The sequence below is a fragment of the Hemitrygon akajei genome, chromosome 6, assembly GCF_048418815.1.
Source record: "Hemitrygon akajei chromosome 6, sHemAka1.3, whole genome shotgun sequence".
Classification (NCBI taxonomy): Eukaryota; Metazoa; Chordata; class Chondrichthyes; order Myliobatiformes; family Dasyatidae; genus Hemitrygon; species Hemitrygon akajei.
The window spans coordinates 164,519,910-164,542,439 of record NC_133129.1 but is presented as its reverse complement, the minus strand read 5'-3'; the positions used below and the strand labels follow the sequence as shown (position 1 = coordinate 164,542,439).

Sequence of the window (22,530 nt, the reverse complement as noted above, 5' to 3'; positions counted from 1 at the left end):
AAGTTCCTTCCTCCTTTTCCAGAAAACAATGTCAGTTAGGTTCATGACTCAAAAATGATCATTCAAAATATGCAAATTTTGACAGGTGCTAGTTTGCTATCCCCATGGCATAAACAACACAGCCTGAATCGTTATGCACATAACATGCAAACATAAAGAAAATCAATATAGAACAGTCAGATCTAGAAATCTTGACTTATTTTTCTATTCTGTGCTTGCAAGATTACAATATGGCACCTGCTGAAATCTTAAGTTAACTTATTTCAAAATAAGCATTTCTAACATTCTCTTTTCTTTCAGATTTCCATCTAAACCAACATTCTGGATTGCATAACTCCTGACTTGTTTATTCCTTCCCCTCTACATTCCTGTATGTGGAATAATAATCATCACCTTTGTCTAGGCCAGGAGTTCCCAACCTAGGATCCATGGACTCCTTGGTTAATGGTAGGGATCTGTGGCATAAAAAAATTTGGGAACTCTTGATCTAGACAATACCGGCAGCATCCACTTCATCTGGATGATCTTGTTTTCCACTGACTGCATCACAAACATTCTCATTGTTTTCTTTCACTTAGTAACATAAAACTCGCTCATTTTCTCACTTTTCCAGTTATGACAAAAGGTCATAAACACGTGACATCTTTCTCCTGCTCCACAAATAATGCCTAGTCTATTGAGTATCTTAGCATTTTCTATCATTATTTAATCTTTCTATCCTCTGACATCATCCTTTGTCTCCTATTACCAAACTAGTTTCAGATTCAATTTGCCAACATGCCTGGGTCGTATGGGCTCACAACTTTTGGACCAGCATTCCATGTGAGGCTTTCACATCAGTTGCACTGGACTCATCAATATATTTAGTGACCTTTTCAAACTCTACAGCATCAGTGAGTAGGATCTATCAGCACCAGTTTTCAATTGTCAAATGTATCTACACCTGCCCTTACACTTCCTCTCTCACCACCATTCAAGTCCCCAGACAGTCCTTCCAGGTGAGGTGATACTTCACCGGTGAGGCAGCTGATGTGGTATACTGCGTCCGGTGCTCCCGGTGTGGCCTTTTATATATTGGTAAGACCCGATGCAGACTGGGAGACCGTTTCGCTGAACACCTACGCTCGGTCCGCCAGAGAAAGCAGGATCTCCCAGTGGCCACACATTTTAATTCCACGTCCCATTCCCATTCTGATATGTCTATCCATGGCCTCCTCTACTGTCAAAATGAATCCAAATTCAGGTTGGAGGAACAACACCTTATATACCGGCTGGGTAGCCTCCAACCTGATGGCATGAACATTGACTTCTCTTACTTCTGTTAATGCCCCTCCTCCCCTTCTTACCCCATCCCTGACATATTTAGTTGTTTGCCTGTTCTCCATCTCCCTCTAGTGCTCCCCCCCCCCCCACCTTTCTTTCTCCCGAGGCCTCCCGTCCCATGATCCTTTCCCTTCTCCAGCTCGGTATCACTTTCACCAATCTCCTTTCCAGCTCTTAGCTTCATCCCACCCCCTCCGGTCTTCTCCTATCATTTTGCATTTCCCCCTCCCCCCACTACTTTCAAATCTCTTACTATCTTTCCTTTCAGTTAGTCCTGACGAAGGGTCTCGGCCCGAAACGTCGACAGTGCTTCTCCTTATAGATGCTGCCTGGCCTGCAGTGTTCCACCAGCATTTTGTGTGTGTTGTTTGAATTTCCAGCATCTGCAGATTTCCTCGTGTTGTATTTACACCCTTTTACCTTTGCATATCCACAAGCAGAGTTTTTTGTATGCAAGTTCTTCTGAAGTGTTTTCACGTTGGCCATTACTTGTATTTCTTGCTGTTTGTGCATTTTGATTGATATGAGATGAATGTTGCAGATAGCTCAGTTGTTCTTAGAAAAATATTTTTGTTAACAGGTCCTTAAACAAGAACTACAGTGTTGTCATTTAAAGATGGAAATCGTGGACTTAAAACAGCAAATTCAGCATATGTTTCGCTTGTTTTGTCTCCACAAGCCAGTGAACAGAAGAACAGAAAAGTAAATCTCTCTAATGTTTATCATATTTTGCATTAAACTTACAAACAAATGACGTTTAATGGGATTATAGAGATTTATTACTTTGAAGAGGTTTACACCCACTCCTCACAAATTTTCACTCATTAAAGTCAATAGATGGGAAAACACAGGCATACACCAGAACAATCCTAATGTCAGCACATTGATCTGGATTTTCTTGAGAAATATTAGCAGTGCTGAGTAAAGCAGCGGCATTTCCACTACTGTATTTTGTAATTCCTGCAACATGAGTAACTCAGTGAATTTTGTCTTCTAACCCTGTACCAGGACTAGATGGAATAACCATTCTAAGTAAATGCAGATTATCAGATAGTGAAATGGAAAGTATGGACACCTTGCTGCTCCCCAGGAATTGTAAATGCGTGAATTGTATTCTTCCACATTTTTCAAAGTTTCACATTTTATTAAATTAGTGAAATATAGTACGTTTGTTTAAAAAGAGAAAAAATATGTTAGGTTGTGGAGCATATAATGTCAGAGAAATAGCATCACTATTAACATTTAAGGCTATTGAGTGGTGGCATTGCTATTAAATGAAAAAAAAAGGTTGAAGTTTTCTGTTTATTCAGATTCATAGATAGTCCTGGTTGTAACTTAATCTATAATCATAATGAGTCATCAATCAACCAACCAAACAAAAAATGTCTTTATCCTTTTAGAGCCCTGCTATAAGAACAGGAATTTTGCCAAATCGTTTGTGGTTAAGTTAGGAATTCCAGATTTCTATAGGTTCTTGTCCAATTTAGCAAATGTAAGAACATTTTACTGCATTGGGTAAGATACTGAGTTTTTGCAGCACAAGAAAAATCCAAAATGCAATATTATCTGAAACCTTGCACTGTTTTACAGTATGTTTTAACTTAATTGCCATAATAATTATTTATTTTACTCTCACTTTACAGGCTTATAAATACTTTACTTCCTGCATTCCACCAGCAATATCAAACATTAAAAAAAGCTGGACTTGCTTCAGGAACTGCTAAGGATACATTTTTAGAAGTGGAACAGTTACTAAAAGATTGGAATGGAAATGTCTTGGAAGATCAAGTTTCAGAATTACCTGAAAAGATAAGAGATCATCTAAATATTGCTGCCATCATGAATTTCTCACAACACACCTATTGCCAGGTTACACCATGTGGTATGTAAACAGTTAACTGTTTAATTATAATTATTTATCATCACTTCTTTGATTTGACAAATTAATTTTGGTAGAAAGTTTACCACAAATCAGAAATAGTGTCTGTATGGCCAAATTTTGTCATCAACTACAGATAGCATAGTTAAGTGCAGTTTTGACTTTTAATTTATGAGTAAGCAGAAAACACCTTTTTGAATTTAATTTTATCATTTATAAATTGAAGCTAAATAGAATAGTATGCATATAAGTGAAAATAGCTGCCAAGAAAATTCTAAGCATTTTTTAGAACATTAATGCCGGTAAGTCTGAATGCTGTGAATTCCAGTTAATTGGGACAAATCAGGATCAGTATATTTTGCCCCAATCAGCTGAAGTTTCATGGAAATAGTTAAAAGGTATAAGAGAGACAAACTACCATTTAACTGAGTAACAACCTATGTATTTAAATAGAGAACAAATTAGAACATTGTCAATACCTCTATAATACTATAAAACAGTGTATTAGTTCCTAATAGTTATTGATGGAGGAATTCATCTGCCATGTTCTTTTGATTGGCTATAAATGAACAAAATCAGCACAGACAGCTAATGTAGATAATAGACTACCTTCATACAACACTTTAGACAATTGCATCCTTCAGATCTTCATCTTCATAGTGTAGATGATTTCAGCGAGCTAAAATCAGCACGAGAGGTAGTTCATTGATGATGCAGTGTCAAGTTTAAAAATAGCTGGGGAACTTTCAGCTTTCTTTCAGCAGGCTGAAATCAGCACAAGAGATCGTTTGTTGGTGTTGGAGTGCAAGGTTTAAAAAGAGCTTGGGAGCTTTCAGCTATCTTGCGGCAGGCTGAAATCTGTGCAGTGCCAATAAAAAGAAGGTGCAGGTGGAGCGGCCATTGTGTGACTGGGCCGGTGTCAGAATGGTCTGGCTTTGGCTCAGCAGGCTTGAACAAGCACAGGTGGAGGGTCTAAGTAAGTAAGAAAGCTTCTAGTAATTTTTTTCCCCCCTGTTAGTACATAGCTAGTGCACTGAGAATGGATCTGAAGGTATGTTCCTTGTGTGGTCACTTTGGTAGCTACATTTGCATGAGTGCATCGACCTGCAGCTGGATGATTGTTGGCTCATATGGGAAAATGAGGAGTGTTATGTAATAGTTAGGAGGTATAGGGAGATAGTCACTCCTACGTTGCAGGAAGCAGGTACTTGGTTGAATGTCAGGGGAGGAAAAGGGAATAGGCAGACAGTGCAGAATACCCCTGTGGCCATTCCACTCGATAATAAGTATGCCATTTTGGATACTGTTGGGGAGATCACTTAACAGGGTGAAGCTGCAGTGACCAATCTCTGGCGCTTAGTCTGGCTCTGTGGCTCAGAAGGGAAGAGAGGGAGAAGAGGGATGGAGTAGTGATGGGGGATCCAAAATTAGGGAGCAGAAAGCAGATTCTGTAGATGTAAAAGAGACACCCAGATGGTATATTGCCTCCTAGTTGCCAGGGTCAGAGTTGTCTCAGATCAGGTATTCACGGTATTCTAAAGGCGGATTGCAAACAGCCGGAAGTCATGGTACATATTGGTACCAACGACTGTAGGTTAAGAAAAGGGGGGAGATCTGAAGAGAGAATATAGGGAATTAGGCAGTAAGCTGAAAAGGAGGGCCTCTAGGGTATTAATCTCTGGTTCACTGCCTTATGCCAGGTGCCAGTGAAGGTAAGAATAGGATGACTTGGCAGATTAATGTGTGGCTGAGAAACTGGGGTAGAGTATCAGTGGGATGATTTAAACTGTAACAGGTGGCCAAAATCAAAAAGGGTGATGAATATAGAGTGGAAGTGTTACATTTGAATGCACACAGTACACAAAATAAAGTAGTTGATCTCGAGGAGCTGTTAGAGATTGGCAGGTATGATATGGGCATCTCTGAATTGTGGCTGAAAGAAGATCATACTTGGGAGCTTAACATCCAAGGGTACACATATTGAAAGGACAGCCAGGTAGGCAGGAGGTGGAGTGGTGCTATTAGTAAAAAATGAAATCAAATCCTTGGAAAGTGATGAGATAGGATCAGAGGAAGTACAATAGAGTGAGTAGTGGATTAGTATTCATGTTAAAGGCCTAAAACCAGTGTATGTTGGAGCATTCTATCGCCCTCCATCATCTGATGTTGATTGTTTAAACGGACTGGATTTGTCTCTTTCAAAAATTCCTCAGTCAGCATCTTTTTGGCTTCTTGGAGATTTTAATCTGCCTAGTGTAGATGATAATGCTTAATATTGTAGCTGATTTTAATTTGACACAAATTGTTAGACATCCTACTAGAGGAAGTAACATACTGGACTTATGTTTTGTGTCAAACCCAGCTTTAGTTGTAACTCACCATGTCACTGCAGGGATTAGCTATCATGATGTTGTTGTTGTGAATGCAAAGCTTACTGTGAAATTAATTAAACCCGCCCCGCCCCCCCCACAAAAGAAAATATTTTTGTATAGGAAAGTAGATTTTAGTGGAATTGTAAAACTTGTTAGTGATTTCGACCAGTCACTAGCAAAGGAATATCTAGCATCAGTCAGTATTAATATTCTTTGGTCTAACTTACAAGAGGTCCTTCAAACAGCAATTGACAAGTATGTCCCCTCTAAACTGAGCTCTTCCAGGTTCAACTTACCATGGGTAAACCAGTTCACCCGGCGTGCGATAACGTAGAAAACAAAGACTCTATAATAAAGCTAGGAAATCCAGTCATAGTGAAGACTGGCAAAAGTTCAAATCCTCGTGCCGACTTATTGATAGAAACATCAGGAAAGCTCACCATTGGTATGTTAATGAGGTAATAGGTGAGAGCTTAAAGAGTGACAACACCAAACACTTCTGGAGTTTTATTAAATCTACAAGGCAAGAAGTTTCTGGAATTTCTTCTCTCTCATCCAGGGACCGCTTTGTATCTCTTGCTGCAGACAAAGCATAAGCACTTAACCAGCAGTTTTGCTCTGTGTTTACAAGGGAAAACGTGAATGAACTCCCCACTTTAGACCCCAGCAAAATCCCAGACTTGCCAGATCTCATTATAACTGTAACAGGGGTTAAGAAGCTTCTTGAGGAATTACAGCCTAAGAAAACACCAGGACCTGATCAAACACCAGCCATGATTCTGAAGAGTTGTGCTTCTAGTATAGCTCTTGTTTTGCAAAAGATATTTCAGAAGTCTATTGATACTAGGACATTACCGGACGATTGGTTGAAAGTGAATGTCGTTCCAATTTATAAGAAGGGCAAGCACACAAATCTGGGGAATTACAGACTGGTTTCACTCGCTTCCATCCCTTGTAAAATTCTTGAGCATATTATTCACTGTCACATTATAGACCATCCAGACAGACACAATATTTTTACTCACCACCAACAAGGGTTCCAACAGGGCAGATCTTGTGACATGCAATTTGCAGGGCTGATCAACGACTTAGCAAAGACCGTTGACAACAGAAGCCAAGCAGACTTGATCATACTCAACTTCAGCAAGGCATTTGACATGGTCCCCCACCAGAGACTGCTATGTAAGCTTGAACATGTGGGCATTAACAACAGCCTTCTACATTGGTTAAACATGTTCCTTACCAACAGACAGCAACGTGTGCTTCTCGAGGGGACAGAGTCCCCTGAATCTCCAGTAACATCCGGAGTGCCCCAGAAGACTGTGTTGGGACCCTTACTTTTTCTCATTTACATCAATGACTTGCCAAATATAGTCAAGTCTAAGGTCAAGTGCAAGACTCTTTGCAGATGACTGCATAATCTACCATGAGATAAAAAATGACCAAGATGCTCAGCTGCTGCAAAACGATATTGATTCATTATGTCAATGGGAGTCTCAATGGCAAATGTCCTTCAACTCATCTAAATGTTATGCTATGCATGTCAATCACAAAGTTAAACCAATCAACATGACATATAACATGAAAGAAAAGATTCTTGAACCAGTCACCCACCACTCATATCTTGGTGTTGAAATTAGCAAGGATCTTAACTGGGCATGCCACATCAATCAGATTACAGCCAAACCAAACAAAATCCTGGGTATCCTGCGAAGAAACCTCCACTCATGAAGTAAATCAGTCAAGGTCATGGCATTCAAGACACTCGTCCGTGAATGATTAAAAATGCCGTGTTGATTAGGGATAGTCAACGTGGCTTTATGCGTGGTAGGTCATGTCTAACCAATCTTGTAGAGCTTTTCAAGAAAGTTGTCAGAGAAGTTGATGAATGCAAGGTAGTGAACATTGTCTACTTGGACTTTAAGAAGAGTTTTGACAAGGTCCTACATGGGAGGTCAATCAAGAAGGTTCAGTCACTTGGCGTTCAAGATGAGGTAGTAAATTGGATTAGACATTGGCTTTGTGGGAGAAGCCAGACAATGGTAGTAAATAGTTGCCTCTGACAGGAGGTATGTGATTAGTGGTATGCCGCAGGGATCAGTGCTGGATCTGTTTCTGTTTGTCGTCTATATCAACAATCTGGTGGATGTAGCAAACTGGATCAGCAAATTTGCAGATGACGCAAGATATGGGATGTAGTGGACAGCAAGGAAGACTATCAAAACTTGCAGTGGGATCTGGACAGCTGGATAAATGGGCTAAAAAATGGCAGATCAAATTTAATGCAGATCAGTGTGAGGTATTGCACTTTGGAAGGACAAACCATGGTATTACTAACACAGTGGGGAGTATGGTAGATCGGAGGAATTTAGGAATACAGATCCATAATTCCTTTAAAGTGTCACAGGTAGATAGGCTTGTAAAGAGAACTTTTGGCACTTTGGCCTTCATTAATCAATGTCTTGAGTACAGGAGTTAGGGTGTTATGTTTAAGTTATATAAGAAGTTTGTGGGCCCTAATTTGGAGTATTGTGTACAGTTTTGGTCGCTTGCCTTACAGGAAAGATGTTAGTAAAATTGAAAGAGTGTAGAGAAAATTTTAAAGGGTATTGCCAAGACTTGACTGGAGTTACTGGGAAAGGTTGGATAGATTAGGAGTTTATTCCCTAGAGCGTAGGAGAATGAGGAGAGATTTGAGAAAGTTATACAAAATTATGAGGGGCATAGATAAGGTAAATAGAGCAGGCATATTGCATTGAGATTGGGTGAGACTAGAATCTAGAGGTCATGGGTTAAGGGTGAAAGGTGAAACATTTAAGGGGAACTTCATTACTCAGAAGGTAGAGAGGGAGTGTGGAATGAACTGCCAGCAGAAGTAATGAATGCTGGTTCGATTTCAACATTTAAGAGAAGTTTGGATCGGTACATGAATAGGAGGGATATGGAGAGATGGTCAGGGTGCAGGTCAATGGAACTAGGCAGATTAACAATAGGTATGGGTGAAATAAGCCAAAGGTCCTGTTGCTGTGCTGTAGTGTTCTGTGACTCTAAGAGATTAATTACAATGGTACTTATTAAATAAATCTTCAATTAGGTGAAGAAGCCAAAGAAACTGGAGTTGTTCTCCTTTAACCAGAGATAGTTAAGAGATGATAAAGGTGTTCAAAATTATAAAAGCATTTTGATAGAGTAAATGAGGGGAAGCTACTTGCAATGGCTGGAATTCTCTGACACAGATTTAAGAAATTTGGCAAAAAGACCAAAAGGTGATATGAGAAAGATTATTTTATGCAGCAAATAATTATGATGTGGTAAGCAGTGTCTAAAATATAATGAAAGTAGGTGGAATGCTAAAAGAGATATAAATATGCCATATATTAATGGAAAAATATGCATTTTTAAAATTTCTCAACATGTACAGTATCCGTGTTACAGTCTCTGATCAAATTTTGTCTACTCAGACTTAAAATAAATTGAAATCTTATTTTACAGTAAATTTTTGTTAGGATGAACAGATGAATGACTGAATGCACAATTGAGTACATATTGTCATTCTTACTGCAAATTACAAAGATCCTAATCTATGCAAACCATATTTGGTAAAGATGTACAGTTTACAGCTTTTCGTTATCAAGCAAGATGACGAAAGATGTTCAGATTATGTTTGTACCCTGTGTATACTGTAAATAAGATTTTGTCGATGCTGTGGTTCCAACTCTAATATTTACATGCGAGAAACATTACTTCAAATACATTGGCTCAGTGTTATTTTTATGTTTTTAGGTTCAAAAAGACCAAGCAATTTACATAGGAAAACTGTAGAAGTCAAGAAAGACAGATCCCCTGATCAACTAAAACCACCAGTAGGTAGGTGGGAAGTTCTTTTATGTCAATGTGTGTAATATCACTGATTCCTTTGGCTTTTTCAGACATTTGTCTAATTATTCAAAATATCCAAACTTTAATTTAAAAATATAATAGTGGATTGCTACAGATAGGTTGAAATCAATACATTTTGAAATCACCCACCACTCACCACTCTCAGTCAATAGCTCCGTGATATTCCCAAAGAGCAGTTGTTTTTTGAACATATGAGCTCCAATTTATAGCAGGAAAGCTTCAAAGGTGCATTGCATGAACTAAGATTGAGAAAACTGGTGCTGCCTGACTCAGAGATCCAGCAGCAGATTATATGTTGTTCCAGCATCCACTGTCTCTTGTGACTCCCTTTGTAGCCATTCTGTAGCCAGAATTTCATCTGGAAATTATCACTAATGGGACATAATCTATTTTTTTAATTGTGCTTTAAGAAGCAGCACTGTGCAATCTACTGACTAAAAGCACACGTCAGATCTAAGACTATAAATGAGTATCATCTAGTTTCAAGTGAGTCAAAATTGCCGCCTTTCTTCTTATAGATGTACTCAACAATACAGGAGCACTGTTGAACAAGTTCAAGTTACTATCTTGTACATTTTTCTCAATTTCTTCTGTAGTTCTCTAATAATAGAAGTTCTACAAATGAAATTTATTCCTAGAAGCTGCACAGTTAGTGTACAAAAAGAAATCAAAGAAAGAACCATAAACAGCGTAAGCAAATAGTTTCTGTTGTGGCAACAACGCAGGAATGTGTTTCTCATAATGTACTGTGGTTTCCCTTTGTTGTTTATAGCCTTTTGGTTTAATTTGATTTATTAAAAGAAGTACTGAAGAAATAAATCTCATTTTATGTACTTTTTCCACGTTGATTTCCCATTGCAGCTGTTTACAGAAAGCAAACTCTCAGGCTATTTTGTATAATTGGCTACTTTCATGATATAGTCTACTTTTGCAATTAACTCATTTTCCTGCCTTTTAAAAAATTGAAATGTCAGTACAACCGAATAAAGTTAAACTTCATAATGGTAAGGAAAAAATCATAAACTTTTGACTTGAGATACTATTTATTTTCTCATATCTGAAATTGCACATTATAAACCACTAGGCATTGATTAATGAAAAGGTCTAATACATTTTATTTTTTCCCATGCACGGCATGGAGAAGTACAACTGAATATAGAAAATATAAACTTCTGTGAAATATGTTTGAGAGGAAATGTTATGAAAATGATATTTTAGCTTACATCATTCACTATAGTTGGTATTGAGAACTCATTATCTCCTATTATTACAGTGGAGCAAACCATTAAAATAGAGTAACTCCTTGTATTCTGTCTGGGGAGTTTATATTCCAGTGGTATGAACAGTGAATTTTTCAATTGCAGGGAACCTTACTTATGTGTTATCCCATCTCTCTCCTCATCCATCTCATGTCCTCCCAATATTTTGTCCCTTCCTGATTCTATTCACATACTTTGGTGGTTGTCCATTGTATCCAACAATGACATGAAACCTGTGTGGGAAAGCTTTTAAAGTAGAAAAGCTGTTGCATTGTGGCAGTTGCACTCTATCGACCTCAGAAGTCCGGGTCCAGCAGTACAAATGGTCATCACAGCTGGGGTCATCCCTGCAGTGGATGACCATGACTTCTGTGCCTCGTTATGCCCTTCGCTCTCCATGAAGCATTACAGAGCCACCTTTCTGGCCATTGGATCTCATCCATCCAATTTTCCAGAGCTGACTTTGCATGGCAGGACAGTCGTGTACCTATCTCTCCAGGGTATGAGGCCCGCTGACTACCCTCACCCAGTTTAGCCCACCTGTCAAAGTGGTTTACTGGCCTGTGGCAACTGTTGCATGCAAACAGCTACCTGGAACCACATGTGAAGTCTGAGTATCTGGTGGGGACCAAAGGTAATTGAGCCAGATTGGACACAACAACCCCCTTCATCAGAGATGCTGCCTCTCCCTGGGAACTCCATGCACCCATTCACATACCACTCACATATCTTTCCCCAATCTGGTTCCGTTATCACTTGCATACAATATTCCAGCATTGCTCTACTTTGTGTTCCTACTGACCACCTTTCAATCCCTCTCGCATCTGGCCACATCTGCCTTTTTTCTCCTTATCTTCTTCCACCTATCAGTCATATATGTTTAACTGTCTATAATGCTTCACTGCTCCTTGATCCATCTGTCACCTACTGGCTTGTTTCTCACCCCTCTTCACTTCTCCTCTTTATATTGGCTATCATCCCTCTTAATTCACAGTCCTGATGTAGTAGGATTCAACCTGAAATGTCAACATATCAATCCCTCTGTACCCCATCCACACATACCTGTTGCTTGGCATACTGAGGTGTATCAGCAGATTGCATTACATTTGATCTTAAGATTGCATTTTTTCTTTATGCAGAGTGGTTTATATCTGCATATCCCACTAGTATAAACAGTGAATTCCTAATTTCAGGTAACCCATACTTCTGTGATACCGCACCCCCTCTCTTTCTCATCTATCAATGGTCCTCCCAATATTTTGTCCATATGCTTCACTGCTCCTTGCGAGAGATGACAGAATCAGATACAATTATGTTTAAAAGACATTTTGACACATATTTAAATAGGCAATACATTGAAAGAGACACAAGTGACTGCAGATGCTGGAATCAGGAACAGTATTCAAAATGCTGGATGAACTCTGTGTCGGAGGCATTTCTGGAGCAACACACATAATTACCTGGCACACTGAGTTCCTCTAACACTTAGTATGTACAAGACAGTCCTAATGCAAATGTGGAGTTACTGTAAGTGAGCAAAAAGTCAGCAAGGATGTGTTGGGCTGAAGGGTCCATTTCTGTGACTCAGTTACTCAATCCTTTGCCAATATTTCCTACACTTATGCCATAACACTCGAATCAAATGCTTTTGAAATATGTCATTGTTGTCTTGTCTCTGGCTACATGCAGCTAAATGCATTTTTGATTAGTAAACAAAACTTCTTTGTTGACCACATAATGTTAAGACTATATTTAGGCCAATGCCACAAAATTTCCAGCAACTGCAGAATCTTTCGTGTTTATGGCCAATATATTTAGCTCTTTTTGATGTTTGTTGCTAAAAAAAAGTGTACAAAAAGTTGAGTATGCAAATAGGTTTTTTGAATATTTCATGACTTTAGTTCCCTATTTGACCTCTAAAATGGTGTGCAACATGTGATGCTGGATATCTGCATCCTGAAATAACATTGACATTGAATGGTGATGGGGAGGACTGATGTGGTCAGTTCCTCCATTAGTAGCTCCAGGTCAGGAGAGTAAAAACAGCAGCACTGGCATAGTAAAAGGGAAGCATTGATCCACAGCTTTCATGGTAGAGCACTGGGCAAGATGGATGTTTTATGCAAGTTAATTTGTTCTCAACAATCTTTAAAAGCCACTCCCATTTTATGAACGTGTTAAGTTTTTACAGACATCTATAAGAAAGTACACAAAGTCACTTGATATGGTAGCCATGCCTCTACAGTATTAAAGTGAATGATATTGATGAGGGCCAATTAACATGAGCATTTATTTATTATCTTCCTTTGCCTAGTTCCAATGATACAGCCTCAGAATATCCCACACTCAGTGGCTGGTTTTGATTATATTTAAATATCTATGGATGTTACACTCTTTAATAGAACATCATTTCACAAGTATCAATAGAAGCTGGGGCTTATCAGTTTCCAGACCGTATCTCTTAAATGACCTCCTGTAGTGAAATTGGAAGCATGTGTTCTTGAGAGGTAATTGTGTTTGATTACTGCAGAGGGATTACTTTAATTCAAGACTACTTCCTGTTTAACCAATAAGAAGGAGCAGCTACTAAAAGAACTGAGAACAAACATACTGTACATTAGTATGTTGGAATTTAAAATATTTATGGAACCTCATTTGGATGTTCGGATTTTCAGAACTTTGGTGTTCTTAACCTGGGGGCAACTTTTAATATTAAAGTACTGGTTCCATCTATTGAACAAAAACATAGAAGTCATGAAATAATTTCATGTGGAGATTCTAATTTTCAGTAAAAGGTAAAGACTACAATGTTTTGATGGTATAATGATACAATGGTGGTAAATGTTTGTAGAATACCAGTAGTATGAACAGTATATTTTCTACCAAGAAAAGTATATGTGCTAAAATTATACCTCCTTCAACATGAGAATGATTTCTGTTGGGTAACATTATAATTTTAAAAGTTTTCTCCTTGCTAAATTAAAACTAATTTTAAAATATTCTGGCCTTTTGCCTTTCTAAAAAGCAACATGTGTGTTGAACATAAGAGAAGAGTAGACCATTTGGCCCCTTGTGCCTGCTCTGTCATTTAATAAAATCATGGCTGATCTTTTTCTTCGTCTTGCACTGACAGTAAAACCTTGATTCCCTTAATATCCAAAAATATTTCTATCTCTGCCTTGAATATACTCCACAACTTGATGTCTGACCTGAAAGAGTAACTCTAATTAACTCCAAATTCTGGATGCCCCAGCCAGTGGAAATATCAGCCATGAATCTATCCTTGGTCAGTTCTGTAAATTCTGTGAGAGCACCTCACACATTTTCAAAACCCTTAGAATGACTAATCTATCCACTGAAGGCAAGCAGACACAACCTAGAAATCAAACTGATGAATCCACTCCCTCTGTTGCTAATATATTCTTACTTAGATAGGGTAAAGAATGTAATTTTGTCAGGCTTCTATATAATTGCAAAAAATTATTGTACTCAAATCCTCCTATAATATAGTTCAACAGACATTTTCCCTTCCTAATTACCATTGAAACTACGTGGTAACCCTACATGGTAAAAGTGTGTCAAGATACCCCGTATGCCAGCTTTCATTTCTTAAAAAATACTCAGCTTATTTTTTTTTATCTACTGTGGATGATCTGCACTTAAATTTGCCTACCATCTCCATTAGCCTGTGTATATCCTTTTGAAGGTTCATAACTCACACTACCACCTAACTTCAGATATGTTACCACTAAACCCTCATCCAAATCATTGATATAAATTGTGAATTACCAGGCCAAAAGCACTGATTCCTGAGGTATCCCACTATTATATCATGGGAACCTGGATGTCATGTTAATTCCTACTGTTATTTTTTCAATTATCAATTCCAAATCCAAGCTAATATATTAGCCCCACTTCCAAATGTTCTAATTTTAGACAATAGACATGAGAGCAGAATCAGGCCATTCGGTCCATCGAGTCTGCTCTGCCATTCCATCATGACCAATCAATTATCCTTCTCAATCCCTTTCTCCTGCCTTCTCCTTGATAACCTTTGACACCCTGTCTAATCAGGAACCTATCAACTTCCACTTTAAATATGACAGCCATTCATGGCAATGAATTCCACAGATTCACTTCTTCGGCTAAAGAAATTTCTCCTCATCTCTGTTCTAAGTAGATGTCCCTCTATTCGGAGGCTGTGCCTGCTGGCCCTTGACTCACCCACTATAGGAAACATTTTTTCCGCATCCGCTGTCTCTGGGCCTTTCAATATTTGATAGGTTTCAATGAGATCTTCCCTCATTCTTCGAAACTCCAGCAAGTCAGACCTAGAGCCATCAAACACTTCTCATATATTAACCCTTTCATTTACGGGATCATTTTCGTGAACCTCCTCTGGACCCTCTGCAATGCGAGTGTATTTTCTCTTTGATAAGCAGCCCAAAACTGCTCACAATAATCCAGGTGTGGTCTGACCAATGCCTTGTAAAGCCTCAGCATTACATCCTTGCTTTCTATTCTAGTCCTCTCGAAATGAATGCTAACATTGCATTTGCCTTCCTTACCACTGCAGGGTAATCTTTGGGGAATCCTGCACAAGGGCTCCCAAGTCCCTTTGCAACCCTTATTTTTGAATTTTCTCCCCATTTCTCCCGGTTCGGCACGGACTAGAAGGGCCGAGATGGCCTGTTTCCGTGCTGTAATTGTTATGTGGTTATAAAACAATCTATGCCTTTATTCCTTCTAGCAAAGTTCATGATCATACACTTCCCAACACTGTATTCCATCTGCCACTTTTATGCCCATTCTCCCAATTTAAGTACTTATGCAGACTTCCTGCTTCCTCAAAACTACCTGCCCTTCCACCTATCAACAAACTTAGCAACAAAGCCATCAATTCTGTCATTGAAATCATTGACAGAAAATATGAAAAGCGGTTCCAATACTGAACTATAAGGAACACCACTTGTCACCGAAGCCAAACAGAAAAGGCTCCTTTTATACCTACTCTTTGCCTCCTGCCAGTCAGCCAATCTTCTATCCATGCTAGTATCTTTCCTGTAATACCATGTGCTCTGAATCTTGTTAAGTAGTCTCATGTGCAAAAGGCCTTCTGAAAATCCAAATAAAAACCATTCAGTGACTCTCCTTTGCCTATCCTGCTTGTTATTTCCTCTTAAGGAAACCACACTGACTTTGGCCTTTCGTCATATGCCTCCAAGTACCCTGAAACTACATCCTTAACAATTGACTCCAACATCTTTCCAACCACTGAAGAGTGGAGGGGTATTTGCAATTTTCCAGTACTTCAGAACCATGCCAGACTCTTGATTCTTGGAAGGTCATTACTAATGCCTCCACAATCTAATCAGCTACCTCTTTTCGAACCCTAGTGTGTTGCCTTTAAGGCATTTGTTTAGTTTATTATATTTTCGCTTTAGTAATTTGTTTGTTATCGTTTTCTAGTTAAAGGTAAGGTTGTTTAAAGTAAATTCGTTGTCTGTGATATATCGCGGCATGCGATGATGTCACACCCGGTTTCGCCGCGTCTTGTGGGAAAATACCGGTTTGGAGAAACGGGAAGGAGGGGGCTTGTGTGTGCAGGATAAGTGCAAGTAAAGTTTTCTTTCTACGCACTAGAAACATTAGAGAAGCAACGCCGTAAGTTCATGAGATAATCGATATGTTGAATTAAAAATGTTAACGCTGATTCTGTTAAAAGTAATGACGGTTGATAAAGTTTATGTTTTTTGTTATTTAAAGAGTTGCGGATAGTTTGTGTTGAAGTGTATTTAAAGCCTGTTGATGGCGCAGGTAGATTCTGACTATGTTGCACTTTAATGTAATATAGTTGTTGTAGTTTTACTTTTGCAAGTATTTATGATGTAAATGTGATGTCAAGAAGGAAACAAATACTGTATATATCTTGTATTGTTTTATCAACAGTTTTCACCATACGCTAATGTGGAAGAGTGAACAGTAAACGGTTAATCTTACTGGGACCGCCTCATTGACTGGTTTAAGCTTGGTGTTTAGTTCAAAGTTCTTTTACACCTGTGCGAGAACACTACACCTGGAGTGTATTGTAGTCCATTAGATCCAGGAGACTTATCTACCTTCAGACCTTTCAGTTTCCCATCTCCCTAGTAATAGCAACTGCAATCACTTCTGCTCCTTGACACTTGAACTTACGGCATACTACTAGTGTCTTCCACAGTGAAGACTGATGCAAAATACTTATTCAGTTTATCCATCATTTCCTTGTCCCCCATTACTATCTCTCTAGTGTCATTTTCCAGTGGTCCAATATCTATCTCACCTCTCTTTTTGTATTTCTGAAAAAAACTTCTTGTATCTTCTTTTATTGGCTCTCTTTCCTTTATATTTCATCTTTTCTCTCCTTATGGCTTTTTTAGGTGTCTTCTGTTGCTTTTTAAAAGCTTCTCAATCCTATCACTTCCCACTAAACGTTGTGATAAAATAAGCTCTCTTTTTCCTTTTATGCTGCCTTTGACTTTGTCACCCATGGTTGCCTCATCTTCCTTACAGAAAACTTCATCTTCACTTCATAATTTTGTTTAGTAATCTTTTGTGTGGTAGCTTATCGAAGATATTTGCATGATTAAGTATACCACATCAATTTCTTCTCCCTTACCTATGCTGCTTTTTACATTAAGGAAACTATAGATTTGTCTGGCCTGATTTTCCTGTCATATATATTTACACAAACCTTGCCAAATTTTTCTATTTTTCCTTGAGTGTATTTGTTAAAACTTCTTTAATAATGAAACCCTGAGGTTCGGCCAGCATACATTTGTCTGGGGTAAGACAGCCTCTGGCCTAGCCAAACTGAGAAATCTTGATTGTGTGGATGCTGCGTGATGTGTTGCCTGGTTACAAATCCAAACCACAAAATTTTAGACAATACACCGTATGCAATTAAACGATTGAACTTTATAAATCTTAATCTAACGACTGGGTTAGTAAAGAAAATAAAAAGAAAAAGGGCCCATTTTAATAAAACAGTCTAAAGTACACCTTGGAGCTCATGGAATCATTCATTTGACCCCCATCGACCTCCTTCGAGCGTCGCTGACCATCGGATCCGCGGTCCCGAGTCCACTCCGTCCAGCAGTCTACCAACTCTTTCCATTCGCATCTTCTCTCTTCATCTCTCACTGACAAAAGACCCCCGAACTCGCTGCTCCCAGACCCACAAGAAAGAACAACACGCCTCTCATTGTCTAATATACATTCCAAAGGCCCCGTTATCTCTAGTCATAACCCAAACATTGCTGCTACAGAGAAACCATTACCAGTGAAACCTTACAGAGCATTACAATAATAACTTAGAACATCAAGTTATTTAGTCAGTGATCTATTTTCTCTTTCTATCTTTTCCTAAGTTGTGAGGTTATATTTTCGATTCTACACTCTGCAGGAGCCATTCTAGAATCAGCATCAGAATCAGATTTATTATTACCGCAAACACAAGGAAATCTGCAGATGCTGGAAATTCAAACAACACACACAAAATGCTGGTGGAACACAGCAGGCCAGGCAGCATCTATAAGGAGAAGCATTAGGGTTAGGGCCAATCACCTTTCCAGCTCTTAACTTCATCCCACCCCCTCCGGTCTTCTCCTATCATTTCGCATTTCCCCCTCCCCCACTACTTTCAAATCTCTTACTATCTTTCCTTTCAGTTAGTCCTGACGAAGGGTCTCGGCCCGAAACGTCGACAGTGCTTCTCCTTATAGATGCTGCCTGGCCTGCTGTGTTCCACCAGCATTTTGTGTGTGTTGCTTTTATTATTACCGCCATGTGTTGTGAAATTTGTTAACTTAGCAGCAGCAATTCAATGCAGTGCATAATATAGAAGAATGGAAAAAAATAATAATAAATAAATAAATCAATTACAGTATACATATATTGAATAGATTAAAAATCGTGCAAAAAACAGAAATAAATATTTTAAAAGTGAGGTGTTGTTCAAGGGTTCAATGTCCATTTTGGAATCGGATGGCAGAGGGGAAGAAGCTGTCCTGGAATGGTTGAGTGTGTGCCTTCAGGCTTCTGTACCTCCTACCTGATGATAACAGAGAGAAAAAGGCATGCCCTGGGTGCTGGAGGTCCCTAATAATGGATACTGCTTTTCTGAGACACCGCTTCCTGAAGTTGTCCTGGGTACTTTGTAGGCTAGTACCCAATACGGAACCGACTAAATTTACAACCCTCTGCAGTTTCTTCCAGTCCTGTGCAGTTACACCCTGCCCCCCCCCCCCCCATACCAGACAGTGATGCAGCCTGTCAGAATGCTCTCCACGGTACATCTATAGAAGTTTTTGAGTGTACTTGTTGACATACCAAATCTCTTCAAACGCCTAATGAAACTCCCAGGAACTTGAAACTGCTCATTCTGTCCACTTCTGATCCCTCTTTGAGGATTGGTATGTGTTCCTTCGTCTTACCCTTCTTGAAGTCCACAATCAGCTCTTTCATCTTACTGACGTTGAGTGCCAGGTTGTTGCTGCGACACCACTCCACTAGTTGGCATATCTTGCTCCTGTACGCCCTCTTGTCACCATCTTAGATTCAACCAATAATGGTTCTATCATCAGCAAATTTATAGATGGTATTTGAGCTATGCCTAGCTACACAGTCATGGGTATAGAGAGGGTAGAGCAAGGGGCTAAGAACACACCCCTGAGGTACACCAGTGTTCATCGTCAGCGAGGAGGAGATGTTGTCACCAATCCGCACAGATTATGGTCTTCTGGTTAGAAAATTGAGGATCCAATTGCAGAGGGAGGTACGGAGGCCCAGGTTCTGCAATTTCTCAATCAGGGTTGTGGGACTGATGGTATTAAATGCTGAGCTATAGTCAATGAACAGTATCCTGACGTAGGTGTTTGTGTTGTCCAGATGGTCTAAGGCCGTGTGATGAGCCATTGAGATTGCATCTGCCATTGACCTATTGTGGCGATAGGCAAATTGCAATGGATCCAGGTCCTTGCTGAGGCAGGAGTTCAGTCTAGTCATGACCAATATCTCAATACATTGCATCACTGTAGATGTGAGTGCAACCGTGCAATAGTCATTAAGGCAGTTCGCATTATTCCTCCCGGGCACTGGTATAATTGTTGCCTATATGAAGCAAATGGGAACTTCCGCCTGTGGCAGTGAGAGGTTGAAAATGTCCTTGAATACTCCCACCAGTTGGTTGGCACAGATTTTCTGAGCTTTACCAGGTACTCCATCGGAACCTTCCACCTTGTGAGGGTTCACTCTCTTTTAAAACAGCCTAACATTGGCCTCTGAGACAACAATCACAGGGTCATCAGGTGCAGCAGGGATCTTCACAGCTGTAGTTGTATTCTCCCTTTCAAAGCGGGCATAGAAGGCATTGAGTTCATCTAGTGGTGAAGCATCGCTGCCATTCATGCTGTTGGGTTTTACTTTGTAGGAAGTAATGTCTTGCAAACCTTGCTAGAGTTGTTGTATGTCCGATGTCGCCTCCAATCTCGTTCGAAATTGACTGTTTGCTCTTGAAATAGCCTTCCGCAAATCATACCTGGTTTTCTGGTACAGGCCTGGGTCGCCAGTCTTGAATGCCACAGATCTAGCCTTCAGCAGACGACATACTTCCTGGTTCATCCACAGCTTTTGGTTTGGGAATGTACAGTAAATCTTTGTAGGCACATGCTCATCCACACAGGTTTTAATGAAGTCAGTAACAACTACAGCATACTCATCCAAATTCAAAGATGTACTCCTGAATACAGTCCAGTCCACCGATTCAAAGCAGTCCTGTAAGTGTTCCTTTCTTCTCTTATCCGTACCTTCTTAGTCCTCACTACTGCTGCTGTCTGTCTGTCTGTGCCTATACTCAGGGAGTAGAAGTACAGCTAGGTGATCTGACTTCCCAAAGTGAGGGCATGGAATAGTTCGGTAGGTGTTCTTGATGGTGGTGTAACAATGGTCCAGTGTGTTATTTCCTCTAGTATTGTAAGTGATCTGTTGATGGTAATTGCTTAGTGATTTTTTTCAGACTGGCCTGGTTAAAATCTCCCCCAAAACAATGGTGAAGGTGTTATGATGCACTGTTTCATGCATGTTGATCCCAATGCTCAGATTATCTAAAGCCTGCTTGACATTGGTCTGAGGTGGAATGTAAACTATTTCTAAAATGACTCCAGAGAACTCCTGTGGTAGGTAAAAAGGATGGCACTTAACTGCTGGATATTCCAGGTCTGATGAGCAGAATTGGGACAGCGTTGATATATTTGTGCACCAAGCATGAAGCATACTCCTCCACCTCTGCTTTTGAGAGACTCTACAGATCTATCCTGGCGGTGTATAGTACACCCATCAATCTGAAGCGCTGCATCTGGTATGGAAGGGGTTAACCAGGATTCTGTGAGATGTCTTTCTGATTCGGCACCCTAGCTCTGAGATCATCGATTTTATTCCTTAGAGACTGCACATTTGCCAGCAAGATAGTTGGTACTGGAAGTTTAAAACTCCGTTTCCTTACACGCACTTGTATCCCTGACCTACAGCCACGTTTCCTGCGTAGAATCCCACAAGGACAAATCCATCCCAAATAGTTTTGTCAGTTTTAAGCAGCAATAGTTCGTTGCTTTCAAAATCAATGGGATTATGAAAGATAACATCAAGTGCATTTGCTATCAAGGCCATCCTTCTCTCCACCATGACATGTGGTTACCAGGTACTATTCAGTGGTTTTCGTTTCCATTATTTTCTGCAGTTAATTTAAACTAATGCTAAGTTCCTTCACCTTCTCATTCTCTCTAGATGTGTTCACTATTTTTAGGAGAAACTTTACGCCCTCCATAGAGACATTTAAAATAACCATTTAATTTTTTTTACGATTTCCCTCAGTATAATTTGATTTCAGTGTTTAATGAACCTGTGTTAACTTTAGCTAAGCTCTCTTCACAAACTCCTGTTTCAAACCTTTAGATTACTCTTGTTTTCTACATTTCACTTACTTATCAAAACTTTAGTGCACAATAAATGTATACGTACTCAAGATTTCTCCAAACCCAATTTGGCTGTGGATGTATTTTTTTACTGCTTACAACATTAACTTAATAGCCATGGTTGTACCACTTCTTTGTTGAGTTCTAGTTCCTGAAGTTCCTGTATTTGTTTTAAAATACTTCACAGTTCTTTCAATGAAAGCTATTGTTTGGTCTATGTTGTATCTCATACTGCAGTTTCCCACTTCGTAAACAATTCACACTTCTTAATTTTGTAATATATTCTTGTTAGATATAAGACAGGCACTTCAGATTAAACTAAATAATTTTGGTCTTTGACTAAAATCCTATTGTATTATGAACTCTCTTCCCTACAGGCACCTCAGCAATAATATTATTAATGAAAATTGCTAATACTAGATCTAAAATAACCTGTACCATAATTAGTTCCTCAACCTGCAGATATAGAAAACTATCTTTAAGCTACTATTAATTTAGTTTGCCTAGTCTTTCTATAAGTTTTTTCCTGTGCCAAATTACATATGTATTCAAGATGTTACCTTGAATATTTCATTGTCAACCTGTGTTACTTTGCAACCATATCTCCATAATGGCTGCTAGTCAATATTAATTGTAAACTGTGCTGTTAATACATCCATTTTGTTGCAAGTGTTCTTTGTGTTCAGAAACAGTGCCTCTTAAATTTGAGGTTTAGCTATTTTTTACAACACTACATTAGTCATTGATAACCAATTACCTTTGATAAATTGTGTCCTATCCACTACCAT

The 22,530-nt window shown here is 39.2% G+C and overlaps 1 protein-coding gene across 1 annotated transcript in view; it reads left to right on the top strand.

Moving 5' to 3' along the window:
• kif18a (kinesin family member 18A) overlaps window positions 1-22,530 on the top strand; it is a 100,241-nt gene that overhangs the window by 61,876 nt on the left and 15,835 nt on the right. Inside the window, exons 13-15 of the mRNA XM_073049707.1 lie at window positions 1,904-2,025; window positions 2,967-3,205; window positions 9,358-9,441. Of these exons, the coding sequence (XP_072905808.1) occupies window positions 1,904-2,025; window positions 2,967-3,205; window positions 9,358-9,441 (445 nt within the window). The remainder of the gene's footprint in view (window positions 1-1,903; window positions 2,026-2,966; window positions 3,206-9,357; window positions 9,442-22,530) is intronic.